The sequence below is a fragment of the Pogoniulus pusillus genome, chromosome 27 (genome assembly GCF_015220805.1).
Source record: "Pogoniulus pusillus isolate bPogPus1 chromosome 27, bPogPus1.pri, whole genome shotgun sequence".
Classification (NCBI taxonomy): domain Eukaryota; kingdom Metazoa; phylum Chordata; class Aves; order Piciformes; family Lybiidae; genus Pogoniulus; species Pogoniulus pusillus.
The window spans coordinates 1,755,152-1,775,396 of NC_087290.1; the positions used below are offsets into that span (position 1 = coordinate 1,755,152).

At 62.5% G+C, this 20,245-nt stretch overlaps 1 protein-coding gene across 1 annotated transcript in view; it reads left to right on the top strand.

Moving 5' to 3' along the window:
- SH2B2 (SH2B adaptor protein 2) overlaps positions 1-13,933 on the top strand; it is a 45,980-nt gene extending 32,047 nt beyond the window's left edge. Inside the window, exons 6-10 of the mRNA XM_064166311.1 lie at positions 4,152-4,246; positions 4,704-4,871; positions 4,989-5,182; positions 7,172-7,343; positions 11,615-13,933. Coding sequence (XP_064022381.1) covers positions 4,152-4,246; positions 4,704-4,871; positions 4,989-5,182; positions 7,172-7,343; positions 11,615-11,916 — 931 coding nt within the window. The 3' untranslated portion in view covers positions 11,917-13,933. The remainder of the gene's footprint in view (positions 1-4,151; positions 4,247-4,703; positions 4,872-4,988; positions 5,183-7,171; positions 7,344-11,614) is intronic.
- The last annotated feature ends 6,312 nt before the right edge of the window (positions 13,934-20,245 follow it).

Here is a 20,245-nt window from a genome sequence, read left to right on the forward strand (position 1 = left end):
AGTACTTGAGCTGTGCCTTCCCCAGTGCCCAGCACAGGGGCACAACCCCTGCCCTACTCCTGCTGGCCACACCACTGCTGAGCCAGGCCAGGCTGCTGGTGCCCTTCTTGGCCACCTGGGCACACCCTGGCTCATCTTCAGCTGCTGCCAACCAGCACCCCCAGGGCCGTTTCCATGGGGCAGTTTCCAGCCACTCTGCCCCCAGGTTGGAGCCTTCCTGGGGTTGTTGTGACCCAAGGGCAGGACCCAGCACTGGGCCTCGTTGAACCTCACACTGCTGATGTCTTCCTCTCCACTGCCTCACTCTGCTGTATGACTTTTGCTCCATCAGGGAGTGGAGAGGTAGGATGAGAGGTGATGGTTCCAAAGTGAATGAGGGGGATTTAGCTCAGACATTAGGGAGAAATGTTTGAGTGTGAGGCTGGTGAGACCCTGGCCTTGGTTGCCCTGAGAGGTGGGAGGTGCCACATCACGGGGGGCATCTCCCCAGGATCAGTGCCAGCCCCAGAGTGCCAGGATCAGTGCCAGGCCCAGGGAGGCAAGATCAGTGCAGACACTCCCCAGGCTCTGGGGAAAGCCTGGCACTGCTCTCCTTGGCACAGCTTTGGGATAACAGGGCGCCCAAGCCTGAACCTCAAGCAAACCTCCAGCAGGGGCTTGGAGAGGCTCCAGCTGCCTCCAGACTCCAGAGACTTATTTGGGGCACTGTGGGGTCAGCCACCGTGAAGGATGCATTTAAGGCACTGCAGATCTGTGCTGCCTCAGCTCCTTTTGCTGCTTTTCCAGCAGCCCTGTGAGGAGAGGCTGAGGGAGCTGGGGGGGTGCAGCCTGCAGCAGAGGAGGCTCAGGGCAGAGCTCACTGCTGCCTGCAGCTGCCTGCAGGGAGGCTGTAGCCAGGTGGGGTTGGGCTCTGCTGCCAGGCAGCCGGGGACAGAACAAGGGGACACAGCCTCAAGTTGTGCCAGGACAGGTCTAGGCTGGATGTTAGGAAGAAGTTCCTGTCAGAGAGAGTGATTGGCATTGGAATGGGCTGCCCAGGGAGGTGGTGGAGTCTGTGTGGCTGGAGGTGTTTAAGCCAAGCCTGGCTGGGGCACTTGGTTTAGGCAGTTAGAAGGTGCTGGGTGCTAGGCTGGACTCGGACATCCGAGAGAGGTCTTTGCCAGCCTGCTTCTTTCCGTGTTTTGCGGCCCGAAGTGAAGCAGTGCCACCGAGGGCAGGCTGGGCACTGGCCCTGGCCATGCCAGGCTCTCCTCACGGCGCGGCAGGAGCCGCAGCAGCCTGCGGCTGTTTGCTTAGCGCCCGGCGCGGAGCCGCTTTGGCCCGGGGAGCTGACAGCAGAGCGAGCACTAACCAACTCCAGAGCAAACCATAACGAGCTGGTTAATGGAGCTGGCTGCCAAGGAAGGCTTTCAGTCAGCTCCCGCTGGCCGTGCCAAGGGCTGGAGCCGCTGCCGCAGCGCCCGGCGAGGGCTCCTCCGCCAAGAGCTGCTGGTTTGGGTTTCCTTCCTCCCCTCTTGTTTCCAAGCGGCTCGCAGCTGAATGACTCCCAGCGGCTGATTCACTTTACTGGCTGCTAAATAATTCAGCAGCGGCTCCCTGGTGAGCTGTTGCCACCGGCAGGGCTGCTGCCTGCACACGCGTGGCTGCCGCGGAGCAAGAGCTGCCCGCTGATGCCAGCGGCTCTCGCCGGCTGCCAGGGTAAAAAGAGGGCTGGGGAGGGTTGTGCAAGAAGGGGGCTGAAGGGCATGGCTGGAAGGATTGGGATCGTTCAGCAGCAGGAGAAGGCTCCAGGGAGACCTCAGAGCTGCGTTTCAGCACCTGAAGGGGACCTGCAGGAGGGCTGGGGAGGGATTGAGGTGATAGGGCAAGGGGCAACGGTTTGGAGCTGGAGCAGGGCTGCCTGGGGAGGTGGTGGAGTCACCATCCCTGGAGGTGTTTAAAAGGGGACAGGATGAGGCACCTGGAGCCATGGCTCAGTTAGAGAGCGTTAGGTGGTAGGTTGGACTCGATGATCTCAAAGGTCTTTTCCAACCTGGTTAATCCTGAGTCTGTGAGTTAGGCTGGACATCAGGAGGAGGTTCTGCACAGTGAGGGTGGGGAGAGACTGGCACAGGCTGCCCAGGGAGGTAGTTGAGGCCCCATCTCTGGAGTCACCAAGCTCAGACTCGATGTGGCCCTGGGCAGCCTGCTGCAGTTGGAGGTGTCCCTGCTGCCTGCGGGGGCGTTGGACAAGATGACCTTGGAGGGTCCCTCCCAACCCGATGCAATGTGTGAATCGCTGTGATCCACCTCCTTGCTCTGTTCCTGCTCACTCTCAGCCTCCCAGTTTGGTTTTTGGTGTCTCAGAGGGATGCAATTCCTGTGGGCTGGTAATTCCTGTCGTGCTGGGTGAAAGTGAGAGCAGCCCTGGGGGGAAGTGGCTGGTGGGAGGCTGCATGGGTGTGCAGCTGTCTGGCAGAGCACAGCACTGCAAGCCAAGGGAACACATTTCAAACCAGCAAGGCTGGAACAAAATGCTGCAGCTGAGGCAAGCTGGCAGGACCCAGGCACCTCTCACCCTGGGCTCACATTTGGGCTCTGCACACCAAGAAGGACATTGAGGAGCTGGAGCAGGTCCAGAGGAGGGTAACAAAGCTGGGGAAGGGTCTGGAGAACAGGGCTGGGGAGAAGCAGCTGAGGGAGCTGGGGTGGGGGTCAGCCTGGAGGAGAGGAGGCTGAGGGCAGAGCTCATTGCTCTCTGCAGCTCCCTGAGAGGAGGCTGCAGCCAGGTAGGGGTTGGGCTCTTCTCCCCAGGATCAGATAACAGGAGGAGAGGCAATGGCTTGAAATTGTGCCAGGGCAGGGTTAGGTTGGAGATGAGGACAGATGTCTTTGCTGCAAGAGTGGTCAGGGATTGGCACAGGCTGCCCAGGGAGGTGGTGGAGTGCCCATCCCTGGATGTGCTCCAGACAGGTATGGCCATGGCACCTGGGGACAAGGTTTGGTGGCCATGGTGGTGCTGGTTTGCTGTTGAACTGGATGAGCTCAGAGGCCATTTCCAACCCAAACAGTTCTCTGAATCTATGAATGGGTTGTGTTGGAAGGGATCTTAAAGCTCATCCAGTTCCATGCCCCTGCCATGGGCAGGGACACCTCCCACTAGCCCAGGTTGCTCAAAGCCTCATTCAGCCTGGTCTGAAACACTTCCAGGGATGAAGCATTTCAAGGGTTTCGTTCCTCCCCCCATGTTCTTTTCTCACCCAAAAAAATCCAGGTCACAGAATCAGGTAGGCTGGAAGGGACCTCCAGGCTCAGCCAGCCCAACCTAGCACCCAGCCCCAACCAACCAACCAGACCATGGCACTCAGTGCCCCAGCCAGGCTTGGCTGCAACACCTCCAGCCACACAGACTCCACCACCTCCCTGGGCAGCCCATTCCAATGCCAATCACTCTCTCTGACAACAGCTTCCTCCTAACATCCAGCCTAGACCTGCCCTGGCACAGCTCCAGGCTGTGTCCCCTTCTTCTGTCCCCGGCTGCCTGGCAGCAGAGCCCAACCCCACCTGGCTACAGCCTCCCTGCAGGCAGCTGCAGGCAGCAATGAGCTCTGCCCTCAGCCTCCTCTGCTGCAGGCTGCACACCCTCAGCTCCCAAGAGGTCGTTTGGCCTCTTGCTGCTGTGGCTGCTTCAGTTCATGCAGCCCCTGCGGGAGGAGATGAGGAGCATCAGGATGTGCTCCTGGGCCACAGCTGGAGGTCTGTTTGGCCGCGTCCCTGCCACGCATCTGTGAGCAGAGGTGCCACGTGCTGGTGTGTCTGTGGCACAGCAGCTGGCACACACCTGAAAGGAACCTGCAAGAAAGCTGGGCAGGGACTTTTTACAGGGGCTTGTAGTGACAGGAAGAGAGGGAATGGATTGAAACTTGAGGAGATTGAGACTGGAGGAAGAAATTCTTGACGGTGAGGATGGGGAGAGACTGGCACAGGTTGCCCAGGGAGGTGGTGGATGCCCCCTGGCAGGAGGTGTTCGAGATGGAGCTGGACGATGAAGTTTCTCTTGTCCAAGCTGGTCTTGAACATCTCTAGAGAGGGGGGCACCACCCCCCCCCTCCGGGCAACCCATTCTGTGACTCTCTGAATCTGTGCCCATCTGCTCTGTGCTCTGCCCGCAGGGACAGTGGGGATGACATCGAGCTGGCATCCTGCACCCAGGGAGCCTGCCTGCAGGGCAGGATGTCCTCCTGCAGCTGCGAGTTCCTGGCTGATGGTAAGGACCCATGCCCAGGGAAGAGCACCCACCAGCAGGGGTGGGCATCTCTAGCTGCCAGCTCTGGTTTAGACAGGGCCAGCTGCTGCAGGATGCCCAAGCAGGTGCTGTGGGGCTGGATCTCTCCATCGCCCATCTGTCCATCTTCCTCTTGAAGACATCAGTGTTGCCCCTGTACGTGCAGAGAATTGAGGCCCTGGGGTCTCTGGGTGCCAGCGAGCAGCCTCCACCTGCACAGCCCCACCTCAGCTCTGGTGCCCAGCCACAGCACCTCTGTGCCTCCCATCCCGGTCACACCAGGGGAAGGAAGCCCAGCACAGCCCCGGGCTGCAGCCAGAGCCACAACCCTGCCCCGTGCTGGCCAGGGGTGCCTTCAGAGCAGGGCACCCCCAACCTCTCCCAGCCCTGCTGGGTGGTGCTGCGCCCTCAGCCCATCCCTCTGCACATTCCCTTCCAGATGCGCCCCGGCCGCCGGACAGATGTGCCCTGCCCACCGCCACCGCTGCCCCCGCGCCCCACAGCCGGGGCCGGGACTCCCTCAGCGACCTCCTGGCCCACGTCCCGCTGGAGAGCTTCCTGCAGACGCTGGAGTCGTCCCCTGCCACCAGCGGCGGGCACCCGGCAGGTACTGGGGCGCAGGATCTGCCTCTGGGGAGGTGCCGGGAGGGAGGAGGAGCAGGGAGCGGGGCGGGGCGGGGGGGGTCCGGGATGCTCTCTATAACGCTGTGTGCGCTGCGGGCAGGGGAGGACGGCGAGGCGGAGGCAGAGCTGAACCTGAGCGAGTTCCCCTGGTTCCACGGGCCGCTGTCGCGGGTGAAGGCGGCGCAGCTGGTGCTGCTGGGGGGCGCCCGCAGCCACGGCCTCTTCGTCATCCGCCAGAGCGAGACCCGGCCCGGGGAGTACGTCCTCACCTTCAACTTCCAGGGCAAAGCCAAGGTGAGTGCCGCAGCTGCCCCAGCCCTGCCCAGCGCTTCGGGCTGCGGGGGCACTGCTGACAACGGGGAGGAGGAATGGGTTTAGAGTGGCATAGGGGAGATCGAAACTGGATGTTAGGAAGAAGTTCTTTGCAGTGGTGAGACACTGGCACAGGCTGATGGAGGTGAGACACTGGCACAGGTTGATGGAGGTGAGACACTGGCACAGGTTGAGGGTGGTGAGACACTGGCACAGGTTGATGGAGGTGAGACACTGGCACAGGTTGAGGGTGGTAAGACACTGGCACAGGTTGAAGGTGGTGAGACACTGGCACAGGTTGAGGATGGTGAGACACTGGCACAGGTTGATGGAGGTGAGACACTGGCACAGGCTGAGGATGGTGAGACACTGGCACAGGTTGATGGTGGCGAGACACTGGCACAGGTTGAAGGTGGTGAGACACTGGCACAGGTTGATGGAGGTGAGACACTGGCACAGGTTGCCCAGGGAGGTTGTTGAGCAGACCCCACCTTGGGTCACAACAACCCCAGGAAGGCTCCAACCTGGGGGCAGAGTGGCTGGAAACTGCCCGATGGAAACGGCCCTGGGGGTGCTGGTTGGCAGCAGCTGGAGATGAGCCAGGGGGTGCCTAGGTGGGCAAGAAGGGCACCAGCAGCCTGGCCTGGCTCAGCAGTGGTGTGGCCAGCAGGAGTAGGGCAGGGGTTGTGCCCCTGTGCTGGGCACTGGGGAAGGCACAGCTCAAGTACTGGGGTCAGTTTTGGGGCTCCCACTCCAAGGAGGACATTGAGGAGCTGGAGCAGGGCCAGAGAAGGGCAGGAAAGGTGGGGAAGGGTCTGGAGAGCAGGGCTGGGGAGGAGCAGCTGAGGGAGCTGGGGGTGTGCAGCCTGGAGGAGGCTGAGGGCAGAGCTCATTGCTCTCTGCAGTTCCCTGAGAGGAGGCTGCAGCCAGGTGGGGCTTGGGCTCTGCTCCCTGGGATCCGGTGATAGGAAAGGAAGTTTTGCCAGGGCAGGGTCAGGTTGGAGATGAGGACAAATTTCTTTGCTCCACAACCTCCCTGAAGTGTTCAAGGATGGATGAGGCCTTGAGCGACTTGTTCTAGCGGGAGGTGTCCCTGCCCTGGCAGGGGGCTGGAACTGGCTGAGCTTTGAGGTCACTTCCAACCTAAAACGTTCTATAAGTAGGTGTCACCTGGTGATGCCAAATGCCTCTGCGGTGAGTTGCCACCCTAGCAGGGCATCCCTTGCGACCTCCAGCAGGTCGAGGGAGGTTCTTACCTTCTACCTGGCCCTAGGTAGACCATGTCTGGAGCCCTGGGTCCAGCTCTGGGCTTCCCCGCAGTTCCAGAGGGACAGGGGTCTACTGGAGAGAGTTGAAGGGAGGGCTGTGAGGATGGTGAAGGGACTGCAGCATCTCTTTTAGGAGCACAGGCTGAGAGCCCCGGGGCTGTGCACTCTGGAGAAGAAAAGGCTAAGGAGGGACCTTATCAATAGCTACAAATTCCTTTCCCAGACAAAGGGTTGGCCTCGAGCATCCTGTGCGGGTGGGAGGTGTCCCTGGCCAGGGCAGGAGGGTTGGAACTGGATAATCTTTAAGGTCCCTTCCAACCCAACCCATCCTGTGATTTAAATACCTGAAGGGTAGCTGTCAGGAGGCTGCTGCCAGGCTCTTGTCCAGCGACAGCCGGTGACAGGATGAGGAGCAATGGACATAAGCTCAGTCACAGGAAATTCCACCTCAACAGGAGAAAGAACTTGGTCAGTGTGAGGGTGCTGGAGCCCTGGAGCAGGCTGCTGTGGAGTCTTCTTCTCTGGAGAGCTTCCAAAGCTGCCAGGGTGTGTTCCTGGGTGACCCTGCTCTGGCAGGGAGGGTTGGACTCAGTGCTCTCCGGAGGTCCCCTCCAACCCCCACCTCTCCACGATGCTCTCTCCCTGCCCTCCCGAGCCTCCCCCACCCAAGCCCCAGCTCACCGCTGGCCTCCTGCCCTTGCAGCACCTGCGGCTGTCGCTGAACGAGAGCGGGCAGTGCCACGTCCAGCACCTCTGGTTCCAGACCATCTTCGACATGCTGCGGCACTTCCACACCCACCCCATCCCCCTGGAGTCGGGAGGCGCCGCCGACATCACCCTGCGCAGCTACGTGGTGGCCCAGAGCCCCCTGCCAGGTAGGTGCTGGCCCCAGCCAGGGGCACGGCTGCAGGGGGAGACTTGCGTTGGGCAGCTGGGCTGGGATCTCACCCACGGCATTGTCCCAACCACTCCCCTCCCTGCAGCTGCGCCAGTGTGTGTGTGTGTGGCTTCAGAGATGCGCCGAGGTGGGCGCTGGCTAGAAAGTGGGCAGGGAGAAGCATGCAGGGGGGAGCATGCAGGGAGGAGCATGCAAGGAGGAGCATGCAAGGAGGAGCATGCAGGGAGGAGCGTGCAGGGAGCAGCATGCAAGGAGGAGCGTGCAGGGAGGAGCGTGCAAGGAGGAGTGTGCAAGGAGAAGCGTGCAAGGAGGAGCGTGCAGGGAGAAGCGTGCAGGGAGGAGCGTGCAAGGAGCGTGCAGGGAGGAGCGTGCAGGGAGGAGCGTGCAGGGAGAAGCGTGCAAGGAGGAGCGTGCAGGGAGGAGCGTGCAAGGAGGAGCGTGCAAGGAGAAGCGTGCAGGGAGGAGCGTGCAGGGAGGAGCGTGCAAGGAGGAGCGTGCAAGGAGGAGCGCGCAGGGAGGAGCGCGCAGGGAGGAGCGTGCAGGGAGAAGCGTGCAGGGAGAAGCGTGCAAGGAGGAGCGTGCAAGGAGAAGCGCGCAATGAGGAGCGTGCAGGGAGGAGCGTGCAGGGAGAAGCGTGCAAGGAGGAGCGTGCAGGGAGGAGCGTGCAAGGAGGAGCGTGCAGGGAGGAGCGTGCAGGGAGGAGCGTGCAGGGAGAAGCGTGCAAGGAGGAGCGTGCAGGGAGGAGCGTGCAAGGAGGAGCGTGCAAGGAGAAGCGTGCAGGGAGGAGCGTGCAGGGAGGAGCGTGCAAGGAGGAGCGTGCAAGGAGGAGCGCGCAGGGAGGAGCGCGCAGGGAGGAGCGCGCAATGAGGAGCGCGCAATGAGGAGCGTGCAGGGAGGAGCGTGCAGGGAGGAGCGTGCAATGAGGAGCGTGCAGGGAGGAGAGTGCAGGGAGGAGCGTGCAGGATGGAGCGTGCAGGGAGGAGCGTGCAGGGAGGAGCGTGCAAGGAGGAGCGAGCAGGGAGGAGAGTGCAGGGAGGAGTGTGCAAGGAGGAGCGTGCAGGATGGAGCGTGCAGGGAGGAGCGTGCAGGGAGGAGCGTGCAAGGAGGAGCGTGCAGGGAGGAGCGTGCAAGGAGAAGCGTGCAGGGAGGAGCGTGCAGGGAGGAGCGTGCAAGGAGAAGCGTGCAGGGAGGAGCGTGCAGGGAGGAGCGTGCAGGGAGGAGCACGCAGGGAGGAGCGTGCAAGGAGGAGCGTGCAGGGAGGAGAGTGCAAGGAGGAGCGTGCAAGGAGGAGCGTGCAAGGAGGAGCGCTCAGGGAGAAGCACGCAGGGAGGAGCGTGCAAGGAGGAGCGTGCAGGGAGGAGCGTGCAAGGAGGAGCGTGCAAGGAGGAGCACGAAGGGAGGAGCGTGCAGGGAGGCGTGTGCAAGGAGGAGCGTGCAAGGAGGAGCGTGCAGGGAGGAGCGCGCAGGGAGGAGCGTGCAAGGAGGAGCGTGCAGGGAGGAGAGTGCAAGGAGGAGCGTGCAGGGAGAAGCACGCAGGGAGGAGCGTGCAAGGAGGAGCGTGCAAGGAGGAGCGTTAAAGGAGGAGCGTGCAGGGAGGAGCGTGCAGGGAGGAGCGTGCAAGGAGGAGCGTGCAAGGAGGAGCGTGCAAGGAGGAGCATGCAAGGCGGAGCGAGCAGGGAGGAGAGTGCAAGGAGGAGCATGCAGGATGGAGTGTGCAAGGAGGAGCGTGCAGGGAGGAGCGTGCAGGGAGGAGCGTGCAAGGAGGAGCGTGCAGGATGGAGCGTGCAAGGAGGAGCGTGCAGGATGGAGCGTGCAGGGAGGAGCAAGCAAGGAGGAGCGTGCAGGGAGGAGCGTGCAGGGAGGAGCGTGCAGGGAGGAGCGTGCAGGGAGGAGCATGCAGGGAGGAGCGTGCAAGGAGAAGCGTGCAGGGAGGAGCGTGCAAGGAGGAGCGTTAAAGGAGGAGCGTGCAGGGAGGCGCGTGCAAGGAGGAGCGTGCAAGGAGGAGCGTGCAGGGAGGAGCGTGCAGGGAGGAGCGTGAAAGGAGAAGCGTGCAGGGAGGAGCGTGCAAGGAGGAGCACGAAGGGAGGAGCGTGCAGGGAGGCGCGTGCAAGGAGGAGCGTGCAAGGAGGAGCGTGCAGGGAGGAGCACGCAGGGAGGAGCGTGCAAGGAGGAGCGTGCAGGGAGGAGAGTGCAAGGAGGAGCGTGCAAGGAGGAGCGTGCAAGGAGGAGCGTGCAGGGAGAAGCACGCAGGGAGGAGCGTGCATGGAGGAGCGTGCAGGGAGGAGCGTGCAGGGAGGAGCGTGCAAGGAGGAGCGTGCAGGGAGGAGCGTGCAAGGAGGAGCGTGCAAGGAGGAGCGTGCAGGGAGGAGCGTGCAGGGAGGAGCGTGCAAGGAGGAGCGTGCAAGGAGGAGCACGCAGGGAGGAGCGTGCAAGGAGGAGCGTGCAGGGAGGAGAGTGCAAGGAGGAGCGTTAAAGGAGGAGCACGAAGGGAGGAGCGTGCAGGGAGGAGCTTGCAAGGAGGAGCGTGCAGGGAGGAGCGTGCAAGGAGGAGCGTGCAAGGAGGAGCGTGCAAGGCGGAGTGAGCAGGGAGGAGAGTGCAAGGAGGAGCGTGCAGGATGGAGTGTGCAAGGAGGAGCGTGCAAGGAGGAGCGTGCAAGGAGGAGCGTGCAGGGAGGAGAGTGCAAGGAGGTGCGTGCAGCATGGAGCGTGCAAGGAGGAGCGTTAAAGGAGGAGCGTGCAGGGAGGAGCGTGCAGGGAGGAGCGTGCAAGGAGGAGCGTGCAGGATGGAGCGTGCAGGGAGGAGCGTGCAAGGAGGAGCGTGCAGGGAGGAGCGTGCAGGGAGGAGCATGCAGGGAGGAGCGTGCAAGGAGAAGCGTGCAGGGAGGAGCGTGCAAGGAGAAGCGTGCAGGGAGGAGCGTGCAAGGAGAAGCGTGCAGGGAGGAGCGTGCAGGGAGGAGCGTGCAAGGAGGAGCGTGCAGGGAGGAGAGTGCAAGGAGGAGCGTGCAGGATGGAGCGTGCAAGGAGGAGCGTGCAGGGAGGAGCGTGCAGGGAGGAGCGTGCAAGGAGGAGGGTGCAGGGAGGAGCGTGCAAGGAGGAGCGTGCAGGATGGAGCGTGCAAGGAGGTGCGTGCAAGGAGGAGCGTGCAAGGAGGAGGGTGCAGGGAGGAGCGTGCAAGGAGGAGCGTGCAGGGAGGAGAGTGCAAGGAGGAGCGTGCAGGGAGGAGCGTGCAAGGAGGAGCGTGCAAGGAGGAGCGTGCAGGGAGGAGCGTGCAAGGAGGAGCGTGCAGGGAGGAGCGTGCAGGGAGGAGCGCGCAGGGAGGAGCGTGCAGGGAGGAGCGTGCATGGAGGAGCGTGCAGGGAGGAGCGCGCAGGGAGGAGGGTGCAGGGAGGAGCGTGCAAGGAGGAGCGTGCAGGATGGAGCGTGCAAGGAGGAGCGTGCAAGGAGGAGCACGCAGGGAGGAGCACGCAGGGAGAAGCACGCACGGAGGAGCGCGCAGGGAGGAGCGCGCAGGGAGGAGGGTGCAGGGAGGAGCGTGCAGGGAGGAGAGTGCAAGGAGGAGCGTGCAGGGAGGAGCGTGCAAGGAGGAGCGTGCAAGGAGGAGGGTGCAGGGAGGAGCGTGCAAGGAGGAGCGTGCAGGGAGGAGCGTGCAGGGAGGAGCGCGCAGGGAGGAGCGTGCAGGGAGGAGCGTGCATGGAGGAGCGTGCAGGGAGGAGCGCGCAGGGAGGAGGGTGCAGGGAGGAGCGTGCAAGGAGGAGCGTGCAGGATGGAGCGTGCAAGGAGGAGCGTGCAAGGAGGAGCACGCAGGGAGGAGCACGCAGGGAGAAGCACGCACGGAGGAGCGCGCAGGGAGGAGCGCGCAGGGAGGAGCGCGCAGGGAGGAGCGCGCAGGGAGGAGCGCGCAGGGAGGAGCGTGCAGGGAGGAGCGCGCAGGGAGGAGCGCGCAGGGAGGAGCGCGCAGGGAGGAGCGTGCAAGGAGGAGCGTGCAGGGAGGAGCGCGCAGGGAGGAGCGTGCAAGGAGGAGCACGCAGGGAGGAGCGGGGCTGTGCTGGGGTGACCCCTGTGTGCCTGGCTGTGGGTGGCAGGAGAGGCGCAGTGGGGCTTGGGGCATCCTGCCGTGCTGCGACAGGGTGGGCGAGGAGGGCTGGGGAAGGCCAGGTCGAGGGTAGAGAGGGCAAGCGAGAGGGAAGGTGTGCGCGGGAAGGGGCCAGCGGTGGAGCGGGGCTGGTCACGCTCCTGTCTCCCTCGCAGATGCTGCCCCCGCCCCCGCTGCGGTGCCGCAGCCGCCGGGCAGCCGGGACGTGCCACCCCCGCACTACTGCAGCACCGCACCCGCCGGCCCCCCAGCCCCGCCGCCCGCCGAGGGGGCGGCCGCGACCCCTGCCGTCCCCGCGCCCTACCACCGCCTGGAGGGGGCCCTGGGCCCCCGCAGCCGCAGCGACAGCGCCGAGCGCCGGCCGGAGCCCCCCGCCAGCGGTGCCGAGGACTACCACGAGGCTGACGGTGCCCGCAGCCGCACCCGGGCGGTGGAGAACCAATACTCCTTCTACTGAGCCCCCGTGCCCAGGGTGGCTGCGGGGGGCATGTGGGGCCCCAGCACCCCTCACTGCTGCACCAGCCTCCTGCAGCCACCGCCAGCGACCCAGCCGGGATGTCCTCCTCCTCCTCTCTGCTGTGTCAGCAGCAGGTGATGTCCCAGCGGCACCTGGCACCAGCCTCGAGGCTGGGGCAGGGCTGGCGGCTGGGGAGGTGTCAGTGCCACGCTGGAGCTCGCAGCCTCTTCTCGTTCCCTCTGGACCAAGAGCCTGCACCCTGCACCTCCTCCCTGGGGATATACCCACCCTGGGCTGGCAGCCTGATGCTGTGATGAGCTCCATCCTCCAGCCAAAGCACCCTGGCATGGCTCCTCTGTTGCCCAGTGTGGCCAACATCCCTCCTAGCACCACCACCCCACAAAGCAGGGGCTGAAGATGGAAAGGGCAGATCCCAGCGCAGAGGCTTCCCTCGCACAGGAGCAGGAGGCAGCTGCAGGAGCCTGGGGGTTCAGGCTGCCTCTGGGGCATGTTTCCCACCCTCTGCCCGGAGAAGGCTTTTCCAGCACTTAATGAATCACTCCAGGAAGGGTTTTCCTGCTGTCCTGCCATGTCTGCTCCTTCCTCCTGTCCTTGCTCTACCGACAGAGAGTCTCTGCACAACTCCTTTCCTCTTCCCTCCCTTCCTTGCTTTTTCAAAGCCTGAGCTCTCCTCCAGGACATGAGCTCAGCCTCCTGCCTGCTTTCCACCGATGCCTTTCTCAGCTCAAGGGCAAATCAAGACAAATCTGACCACTCCCACTCAGTTGTCTCTCACCCAGGATGTCCTGGGGGGCGTCAGACAGAGGCCAGGGGCTGAGATGGGGAATGAAAACCCCAGAGGTCTTCAGGAGGGCATTTGGGTTTTTCTCTTGGGCTCTCTTGCCCAGGGAGAGCAAAAAGAATGAAGCTGCTGCCAGGTGGCTGACACAGAGGGGCCAGGCCAGGCTGGATTGCCCTCACTGATGGCTGCAGATCCAAAACCCTGCCCAGGGACAGCTGTAGCAGCCCTGCTGCTGGGAAGGACCAGACACTGCCATGGTCACCACTCCTCGGTGGCTATTCTGATAGAGCAGTGCAGCCCCACAGGCAGCTCTAGCTGAAACAGGAGGTGCCCTGGTAGAGGTGAGCTCTGGAAGGGAGCATGGAGCAGGGACCTGCTGTCCCCAGGTGTGCACCATCCTCTGGGTGCTTTTCCTGCAGGTCTCTGGAGCCCTGGGGGTGGTTTTACAGCCCAGGCTGCTAACTGAGATTGCCTGCTCTTGGCCTGGGAGACCCTCTGCAAGGGCAGCTTTGCTCACAAAGTGCTTGCCTGTCCCTCCTGCTTTGGCCTTCTCCATCACCAGGGTCCCCCAGGTCCTCCTGTGGCTGCCAGGCTTGGGTGACACTGCTGGCAGGACCTGGGTGAGGTGGCTTTGAGTGTCTGGGTAGGTCTCCAGGTAAAGCAGACCCCACCACACCCAGCTGGAGGTTCCTCCTTAGGGCAAGGAGTGGCATGAGACGAGCCACAACTCAGCTCAACCCCCCTTGAACTCGCCTGGAGTTCTGGGCTGGGTCAAATCTCTGCTTCTTTTTATGGTGCCTTCTTTCCTGAGCTAGCAAAAGATGTCCCCAGTGCTGGTGTCATTTTTCTCTCCCACTTCCAGAGGGCAGGGAAGGTGTCTCCAAGGCTCCTTGCCTCCTCCTGCAACACAGAACCTGCCTTCCTGTCCCGGGGGGGGGGGTGTAAGAGCCCCTGGTGGGGCTCATTCGTGCAGCAGAAGCCACCCCCTCCCCCAGAACACAGCCCTTCAGAGGGCAGTGGCACCAGTTTGCTCTGCTGGGTGTGTTTGTCCTTCCTCAGCACAGTTAAAAGCCCAGCTTGGAGGGGTCCAGGCAGCAGGGAGAGGCCAGGTGCTCTTGGCTGGTGGGTTTAAGGTGCAACCTCTTCCCTCACACACAGAGTGAAGGATGTGGCACAGACATGGTGACTCCTGCTCTTCACTGAGGGGGTGTGGATGGGAGCACTGCCTTACAGACCTGCAGCTGTTGGCTGAGAGGTGAAGGAGAGGGGGAGCAATGCAAGTGCAAATGTTTGTACATAGGGGAGAAAAGAGTCTGGAAGAGTTTTGCTGTTGTGTAGAATAAATTAATTTTATTTAAGAAAACAAAGAGACAAAGAGGGGAGGAGGGGGGAAAGCAGTGGAGAGTTCCAGATCTGAAATAAAATCACTTGCAAAAAGGGCACAGCATGAGCCTGGGGCTTTGCTGGGGAAAAGAAAGCAGGGAGGGAGGCTGCTGGCATCTCCCACACTGCAGACCCTGTTGCTGCCTCCAGGAAGCTGCCCCTGCCTGATGCAGGGCACAGAGGATGGAGCAGGAGGAAGCTTCTCTTACTGTTGGGCATAAGGAGGCAGAGGATGGGCCCAGGCTGTACAGGGCAGGGTTTCCTCTCCTCCCAGTCTGACGTTTTCTTCGTCTGGTGTGGCACTGGTGCAAGCTGGAACAACTCCATCCCTGGGCTGGCTCAGGAGCAGTGTGGGCAGCAGGACAAGGGAGGTTCTGCTGCCCCTGTGCTCAGCACTGCTCAGGCCACCCCTGGAGTGCTGTGTCCAGTTCTGGGCTCCTCCATTGCAGAGAGATGCTGAGGTGCTGGAAGGTGTTTGGAGAAGGGCAGCAAGGCTGGGGAGGGGCCTGGAGCACAGCCCTGTGAGGAGAGGCTGAGGGAGCTGGGGGGGTGCAGCCTGCAGCAGAGGAGGCTCAGGGCAGAGCTCATTGCTGCCTGCAGCTGCCTGCAGGGAGGCTGTAGCCAGGTGGGGTTGGGCTCTGCTGCCAGGCAAGCACCAGCAGAAGAAGGGGGCACAGCCTGGAGCTGTGCCAGGGCAGGTCTAGGCTGGATGTTAGGAGAAAGTTCCTGTCAGAGAGAGTGATTGGCACTGGAATGGGCTGCCCAGGGAGGTGGTGGAGTGGCCGTGGCTGGAGGTGTTGCAGCCAAGCCTGGCTGGGGCACTTAATGCCATGGTCTGGTTGGTTGGGCAGGGCTGGGTGCTAGGTTGGGCTGGGTGAGCTTGGAGCTCTCTTCCAGCCTGCCTGACTCCATGATGCAGCACAGAAGATAGAGGTCAGGACTAAGGCCAGTCTTGGTCAACATCTTCATCAATGACCTGGATGAAATGAAGTTTGCTGCTGGTCCCAAACTGGGAGCAGTGACAGAATCCCTTCAGGCTCTGCTGCCATCAGCCAGACCTGGGCAGGCTGCAGAGCTGGGCAGAGGGAACCTCACAAAGCTCACCAAGGGCAAGTGCAGGGTCCTGGCCCTGGGCAGGAACAACCTCCTGCAGCAGGACAGCTGAGGGGAGGGACCTGCTGAGAAGCAGCAGCAAGGAGAAGGAGCTGGGAGTGCTGGGGGACAGCAAGTGCCCATGGGGCAGCAATGTGCCCTGGGGGGCAAGGGAGGTTCTCCCAATCTGTTCTGCCCTATGGAGGCCACATGTGGAGTGCTGGGTCCAGCTCTGGGCTCCCCAGTTGCAGAGAGCCAGGGAAGTGCTGCACAGAGTCCAGGGGAGGCTGCAGAGCTGCTGAGGGGCCTGGAGCAGCTCTGGGAGGAGCAAAGGCTGAGAGCCCTGGGGCTGAGAGCCTACAGAAGAGCAGCCCCAGAGGGCAGCTGAGCAATGCTCAGCAAGAGCTGAAGCAGCTGTGGGGGGCAAGAGGCTGGGGCCAGACTCTGCTCAGTGGTGCCCAGGGACAGGCCAAGGGGCAGCAAGGGGCACAAAGTGTCAGGCAGGAGGTTGGCTGTGCAGAGGAGGAGCAAGTTGTTTGTTGTGAGGGTGCTGGAGGCCTGGAGCAGGCTGCCCAGAGAGGCTGTGGAGTGTCCTTGTGTGGAGAGCTTCCAACCCCCCTGGCACTGTGCTGCTGGGCAAGCTGCTGTGGGTGCCCTGCTGCAGCAGTTGGCTTGGGCTGGGTGATCTCCAGAGGTCCCTGCCAGCCTCACCCCGCAGGGGCTCTGGAAGCAGTGAATTTGCTGCACCTCCCTCGCTGGCCAAAGGCCTGAACTGGCACATTCCAGCAGCTGAGTTCTGCTCTGCCTTCGTCTCCCCCGAGCAGCAGCTCCTCGCAGCCCACTGCCGTCTCTCGGGTGTGCAGTGTGGTGCGGAGGCTCGCAGGGAGCAGGGCTGCGTGGTCCCAGACGGCGGTGTCACAGCTCAGCGGCGACAGACGCAGCTCGCAGCCGGCGCACGGCTCGGGGGTGGAGGATGCTGCTCGGCGCCGCCATCAGACCCCGCTGCTCTCGCAGCCCTCCGCTGAACCCTTCCCTCCCCACGCAGTCCCCAGAGCCTGGTCCTGGAGAGCTCATCCATCAGGAGCGGGGCAGCTGGGGAGGGCACAGCCCCTCCATATGGGCTCCTTCGGCCCCAGGGGCTGTGCCCGGGGACAGCTGCTCCGGGAGCCCTTCACACCTCAGCCCATTAACAAACTGCTAATTACAGCATTAATCTGGCTGGAAAACAGGCTCGCAGGCTGCCTGGGGGGGCGAGGCACACAGAGATCCAGCAGACAAACAAGGGGCAGGCAGTCCCAGCGTGTGGGCTGCGCCGGGTTGTGTGCCAGGCTGCCCGGGGCTGGAGCAGGGCTGCTCTGTGGGGGTGCTGGCACCGAGCTGCACCCTGGCAGACATTGTGGAGAGGGCAAAAATGCGAAGGGATTTGAGCAGTGAAGCCTCCCACGCCTCGTGGGGGTGGTGGAGCTCTCACAGCTGCTCCTGCCTGCCCAGAGCCTTTCTCAGCAAAGGCTGAGTGCTTCCAGAACCACAGAACTGCCTGGGCTGGAACATCTCTCCAAGATCATCCAGTCCAGCATCGACCCAGCCCCACCATGGCTACTAAACCCTGTGCCCAGGTGCCATGGCCACACCTGTCTACAACACCTCCAGGCATGGGGACTCCACCACCTCCCTGGGCAGCCTGTGCCAAGCCCTGACCACTTTTGCAGCAATTTGTCCTCATCTCCAACCTAACCCTGCCCTGGCACAATTTCAAGCCAGTTCCTCTCCTATTATCTGATCCTAGGGAGCAGAGCCCAACCCTCACCTGGCTCCAGCCTCCTCTCAGGAAGCTGCAGAGAGCAATGAGGTCTCCTCTCAGCCTCCTCCAGCTCCCTCAGCTGCTCCTCCCCAGCCCTGCTCTCCAGACCTTTTCCCAGCTTTGTTCCCTTCTCTGGCCCTGCTCCAGCCCCTCAATGTCCTTCTTGGAGTGAGGGGCCCAAAAGTGACCCCGGGATTAGGAGAGCTCCTCTGAAGGCCCTGGCTCTCAATCACAGGGGAGCTGCTTTGACAGGGATCTGGGAGCTGAACCGTGCTTGGTTTGCACTGCAAACACTTCCCTGTTCTAATGCAAATCCCCAGGTCCCAGTAAGCCCAGTTCTGCCAGCCCAGCACTCTGGTTCATGGCTTTGTACTTCTTACTGGCACAATGAATACTTCCTATTTTTGTATGACTTGAGTAAATCACACACAGGCTGAGGGAGGAGTGGCTCAAGAGCAGCCTGGAGGAGAAGGCCTTGGGGGTGTCAGTTGGTGACAAAGTGCCCAGGAGCCAGCACTGGTCACTGGCAGCCCAGAGGCAGCTGTGTGCTGGCTGCAGCCAGGGCAGGGAGAGCAGCAGCACAGGGAGGGGATTCTGCCCCTTCAATCTGCTCAGCCCTCACCTGCAGCACTGCCTCCAGCTCTGGGGAACCAGCACAGGAAGGACCTGGAGCTGCTGGAGAGGGTCCAGAGGAGGCCATGAAGATGATCAGAGGGATGGAGAATCTCCCCAGAGGATTCGGGCATGGAGAAGGCTCTAGCAAGAGATAAGAGCAGCCTTCCAGTACCTAAAGGGGCTTCAGAAGAGCTGGGGAGGGAATTTGGACGAGGGCTAGGAGTGAATGGCCTTGAGCTGTGAGAGGGGAGATTGAGAGTGGAGATGAGGAAGAAATTATTGAGAGTGAGGGTAGTGAGACACTGGCACAGGTTGCCCAGGGAGGCTGTGGCTGCCTCCCCCCTGGAGGTGTTCAAGGCCAGGCTGGATGAGGGCTTGAGCACCCTGTGCTGGTGGGAGGTGTCCCTGCCCATGGCAGGGGGCTGGGGCTGGATGAACTGAAAGGTCCCTTCCAACTCGACCCGTTCTGTGCTGTCTGCTGTCTGGTCTCCCCTCCCCAGCCAGCCACACTGCAGCAGTGCCAGTCTGCAGCAGATCCCGAGCCAGGCAGCTAGAGATGCTCCCAGGTCTCTCCCTATGCTCTCTGCGTGGGCTCTGCTGGCTGGCAGGCAGCTGCCTGTTGTTCCCACAGACTGGGGCACAAACCACAATGTGGGCAGCAGAGTGGAGCTTCCTAGCTGCTCCCCACAGCCCTGGGCACAGCCACCCTTCTGCCTTCCTCCTCTGGGGACTAGCAGGAGAGGGCAGAGACCTGGCAGCTGATTGCTCACAGCCCTGCTGTTGGAAGCTGTGTCAGAGGTGGCTGTGACATCGAGGAGGAAGAAACAGGGTGGCACTTGGCACGGCAGTGAGCTCATTTGTGTGCAGGGCAGAGGGGAAGGGCAATGGATGTGCAGCAGCTCTGCTTCTAAAAGCTCTGCTGAAGGGACTGGGTGAGGATGGGGGCAGCCCCAGCCGGTGCCTCCCTGGCAAGCACTGAGTGCAGGCTGGCACAGACTGACTGCAGGCTGGCACTCACTCCCTGTTTTCTTTCCTGGTGGGATGCAGAGGACCCAGGGCTGGGAAAACTGCGAGCACAGGAGCTCCTGGGCTGGCAGACGGCACCGGGGAAGCTGCTCACGGCGCTCCAAGCCAGGGCTGCAACTGTGCAAGGATGCCCTCCAGGGCCAGCTGGGCACTCGGCCAAGGCTAAATTCACACCATTCTTTTACAAATCAGGTCGGTAAGACAAACAGGAGGCACCAACCGGTGTGATTGCCATAGCAACCTCGGCAGAGGTTGAAAAGTCTTTTGTAAACATCGCGTTGAAGCTGAGGACCAGCTCCAGTTCCCTTCACAGAGGAGGGAAGAGCATGGGGCTGAATAGATTCGCTCATACGAGTGACCCATCAGTCTGAGGGGGAGCCGTTCCCGGCCTCTCTCTTCCCTTATTCTCTCACCCACTCCACATGCACAGCACGAAGCTGTCTGAAACCCAGAGCCCAACTATCCGGCTCGGGCTTACACCCCTGAGCCCCAGCGAGGCTGTGCCCTCTCCCCTCGCAGCTGACCGCTGCCGGCTGATGCTCTGGCGCACGCAGCCCCGGCCCATGCCTTGCCATCTCTGCGAGCCACGGCAGCCCCGCAAGGCATGTGGCTGGAGGAGGACGCCTGCACCGCGGCCAGCTCCGGCTCCTCTCCCCGGCCCCTCTCCCTCCCCGGCTCCTCTCGGTCCCCAGCAGATGAACAGAAATGGTGTGGCCAGCAGGAGCAGGGAGGTCATTCTGCCCCTGTACTCTGCACTGCTTAGACCTCACCTTGAGTGCTGTGTTCAGTTCTGGGCCCCCCAGTTTAGGAGGGACATTGAGATGCTTGAGCGTGTCCAGAGAAGGGCAACGAGGCTGGGGAGAGGCCTTGAGCACAGCCCTAGGAGGAGAGGCTGAGGGAGCTGGGATTGGTTAGCCTGGAGAAGAGGAGGCTCAGGGCAGACCTTATTGCTGTCTGCAACTACCTGAGGGGAGGTTGTGGCCAGGAGGAGGTTGCTCTCTTCTCTCAGGTGGCCAGCACCAGAACGAGAGGACACAGCCTCAGGCTGTGCCAGGGGAGATTTAGGCTGGAGGTGAGGAGAAAGTTCTTCCCTGAGAGAGTCATTGGGCACTGGAATGGGCTGCCCGGGGAGGTGGTGGAGTCGCCGTCCCTGGAGCTGTTCAAGGCAGGACTGGACGTGGCACTTGGTGCCATGGTCTGGCCTTGAGCTCTGTGGTAAAGGGTTGGACTTGATGGTCTGTGAGGTCTCTTCCAACCTCGGTGATGCTGTGATACTGTGATGCTGTGCTAACACGCAGCTGGCCGTGCAAGCCCGCGGCTGCTCCCGGCGCCGTTCCCGCAGCAGTTAGGAGTGGATCTGAAGGCAGCATTCCCCCCGGCCCTCGCTGCCCGCCGGCACCCGGCACGGCTGCTCCCCGGGGAACGGCGCTGCCGTTCGTCACTGCCAGCGCACAGAGCGCACGGGCAGCGCCCGGGAATTACCGAAGTGACACAAACAGATGGCGCAGGCTCCCTGCCGGGGACGCACCGGGGAGTCCGATATCGCTCACACCGCCACGGAGAAGGCATTTGGCAGGGCTGAGGGTGCCAGTGCGAAACGCACTGAACTT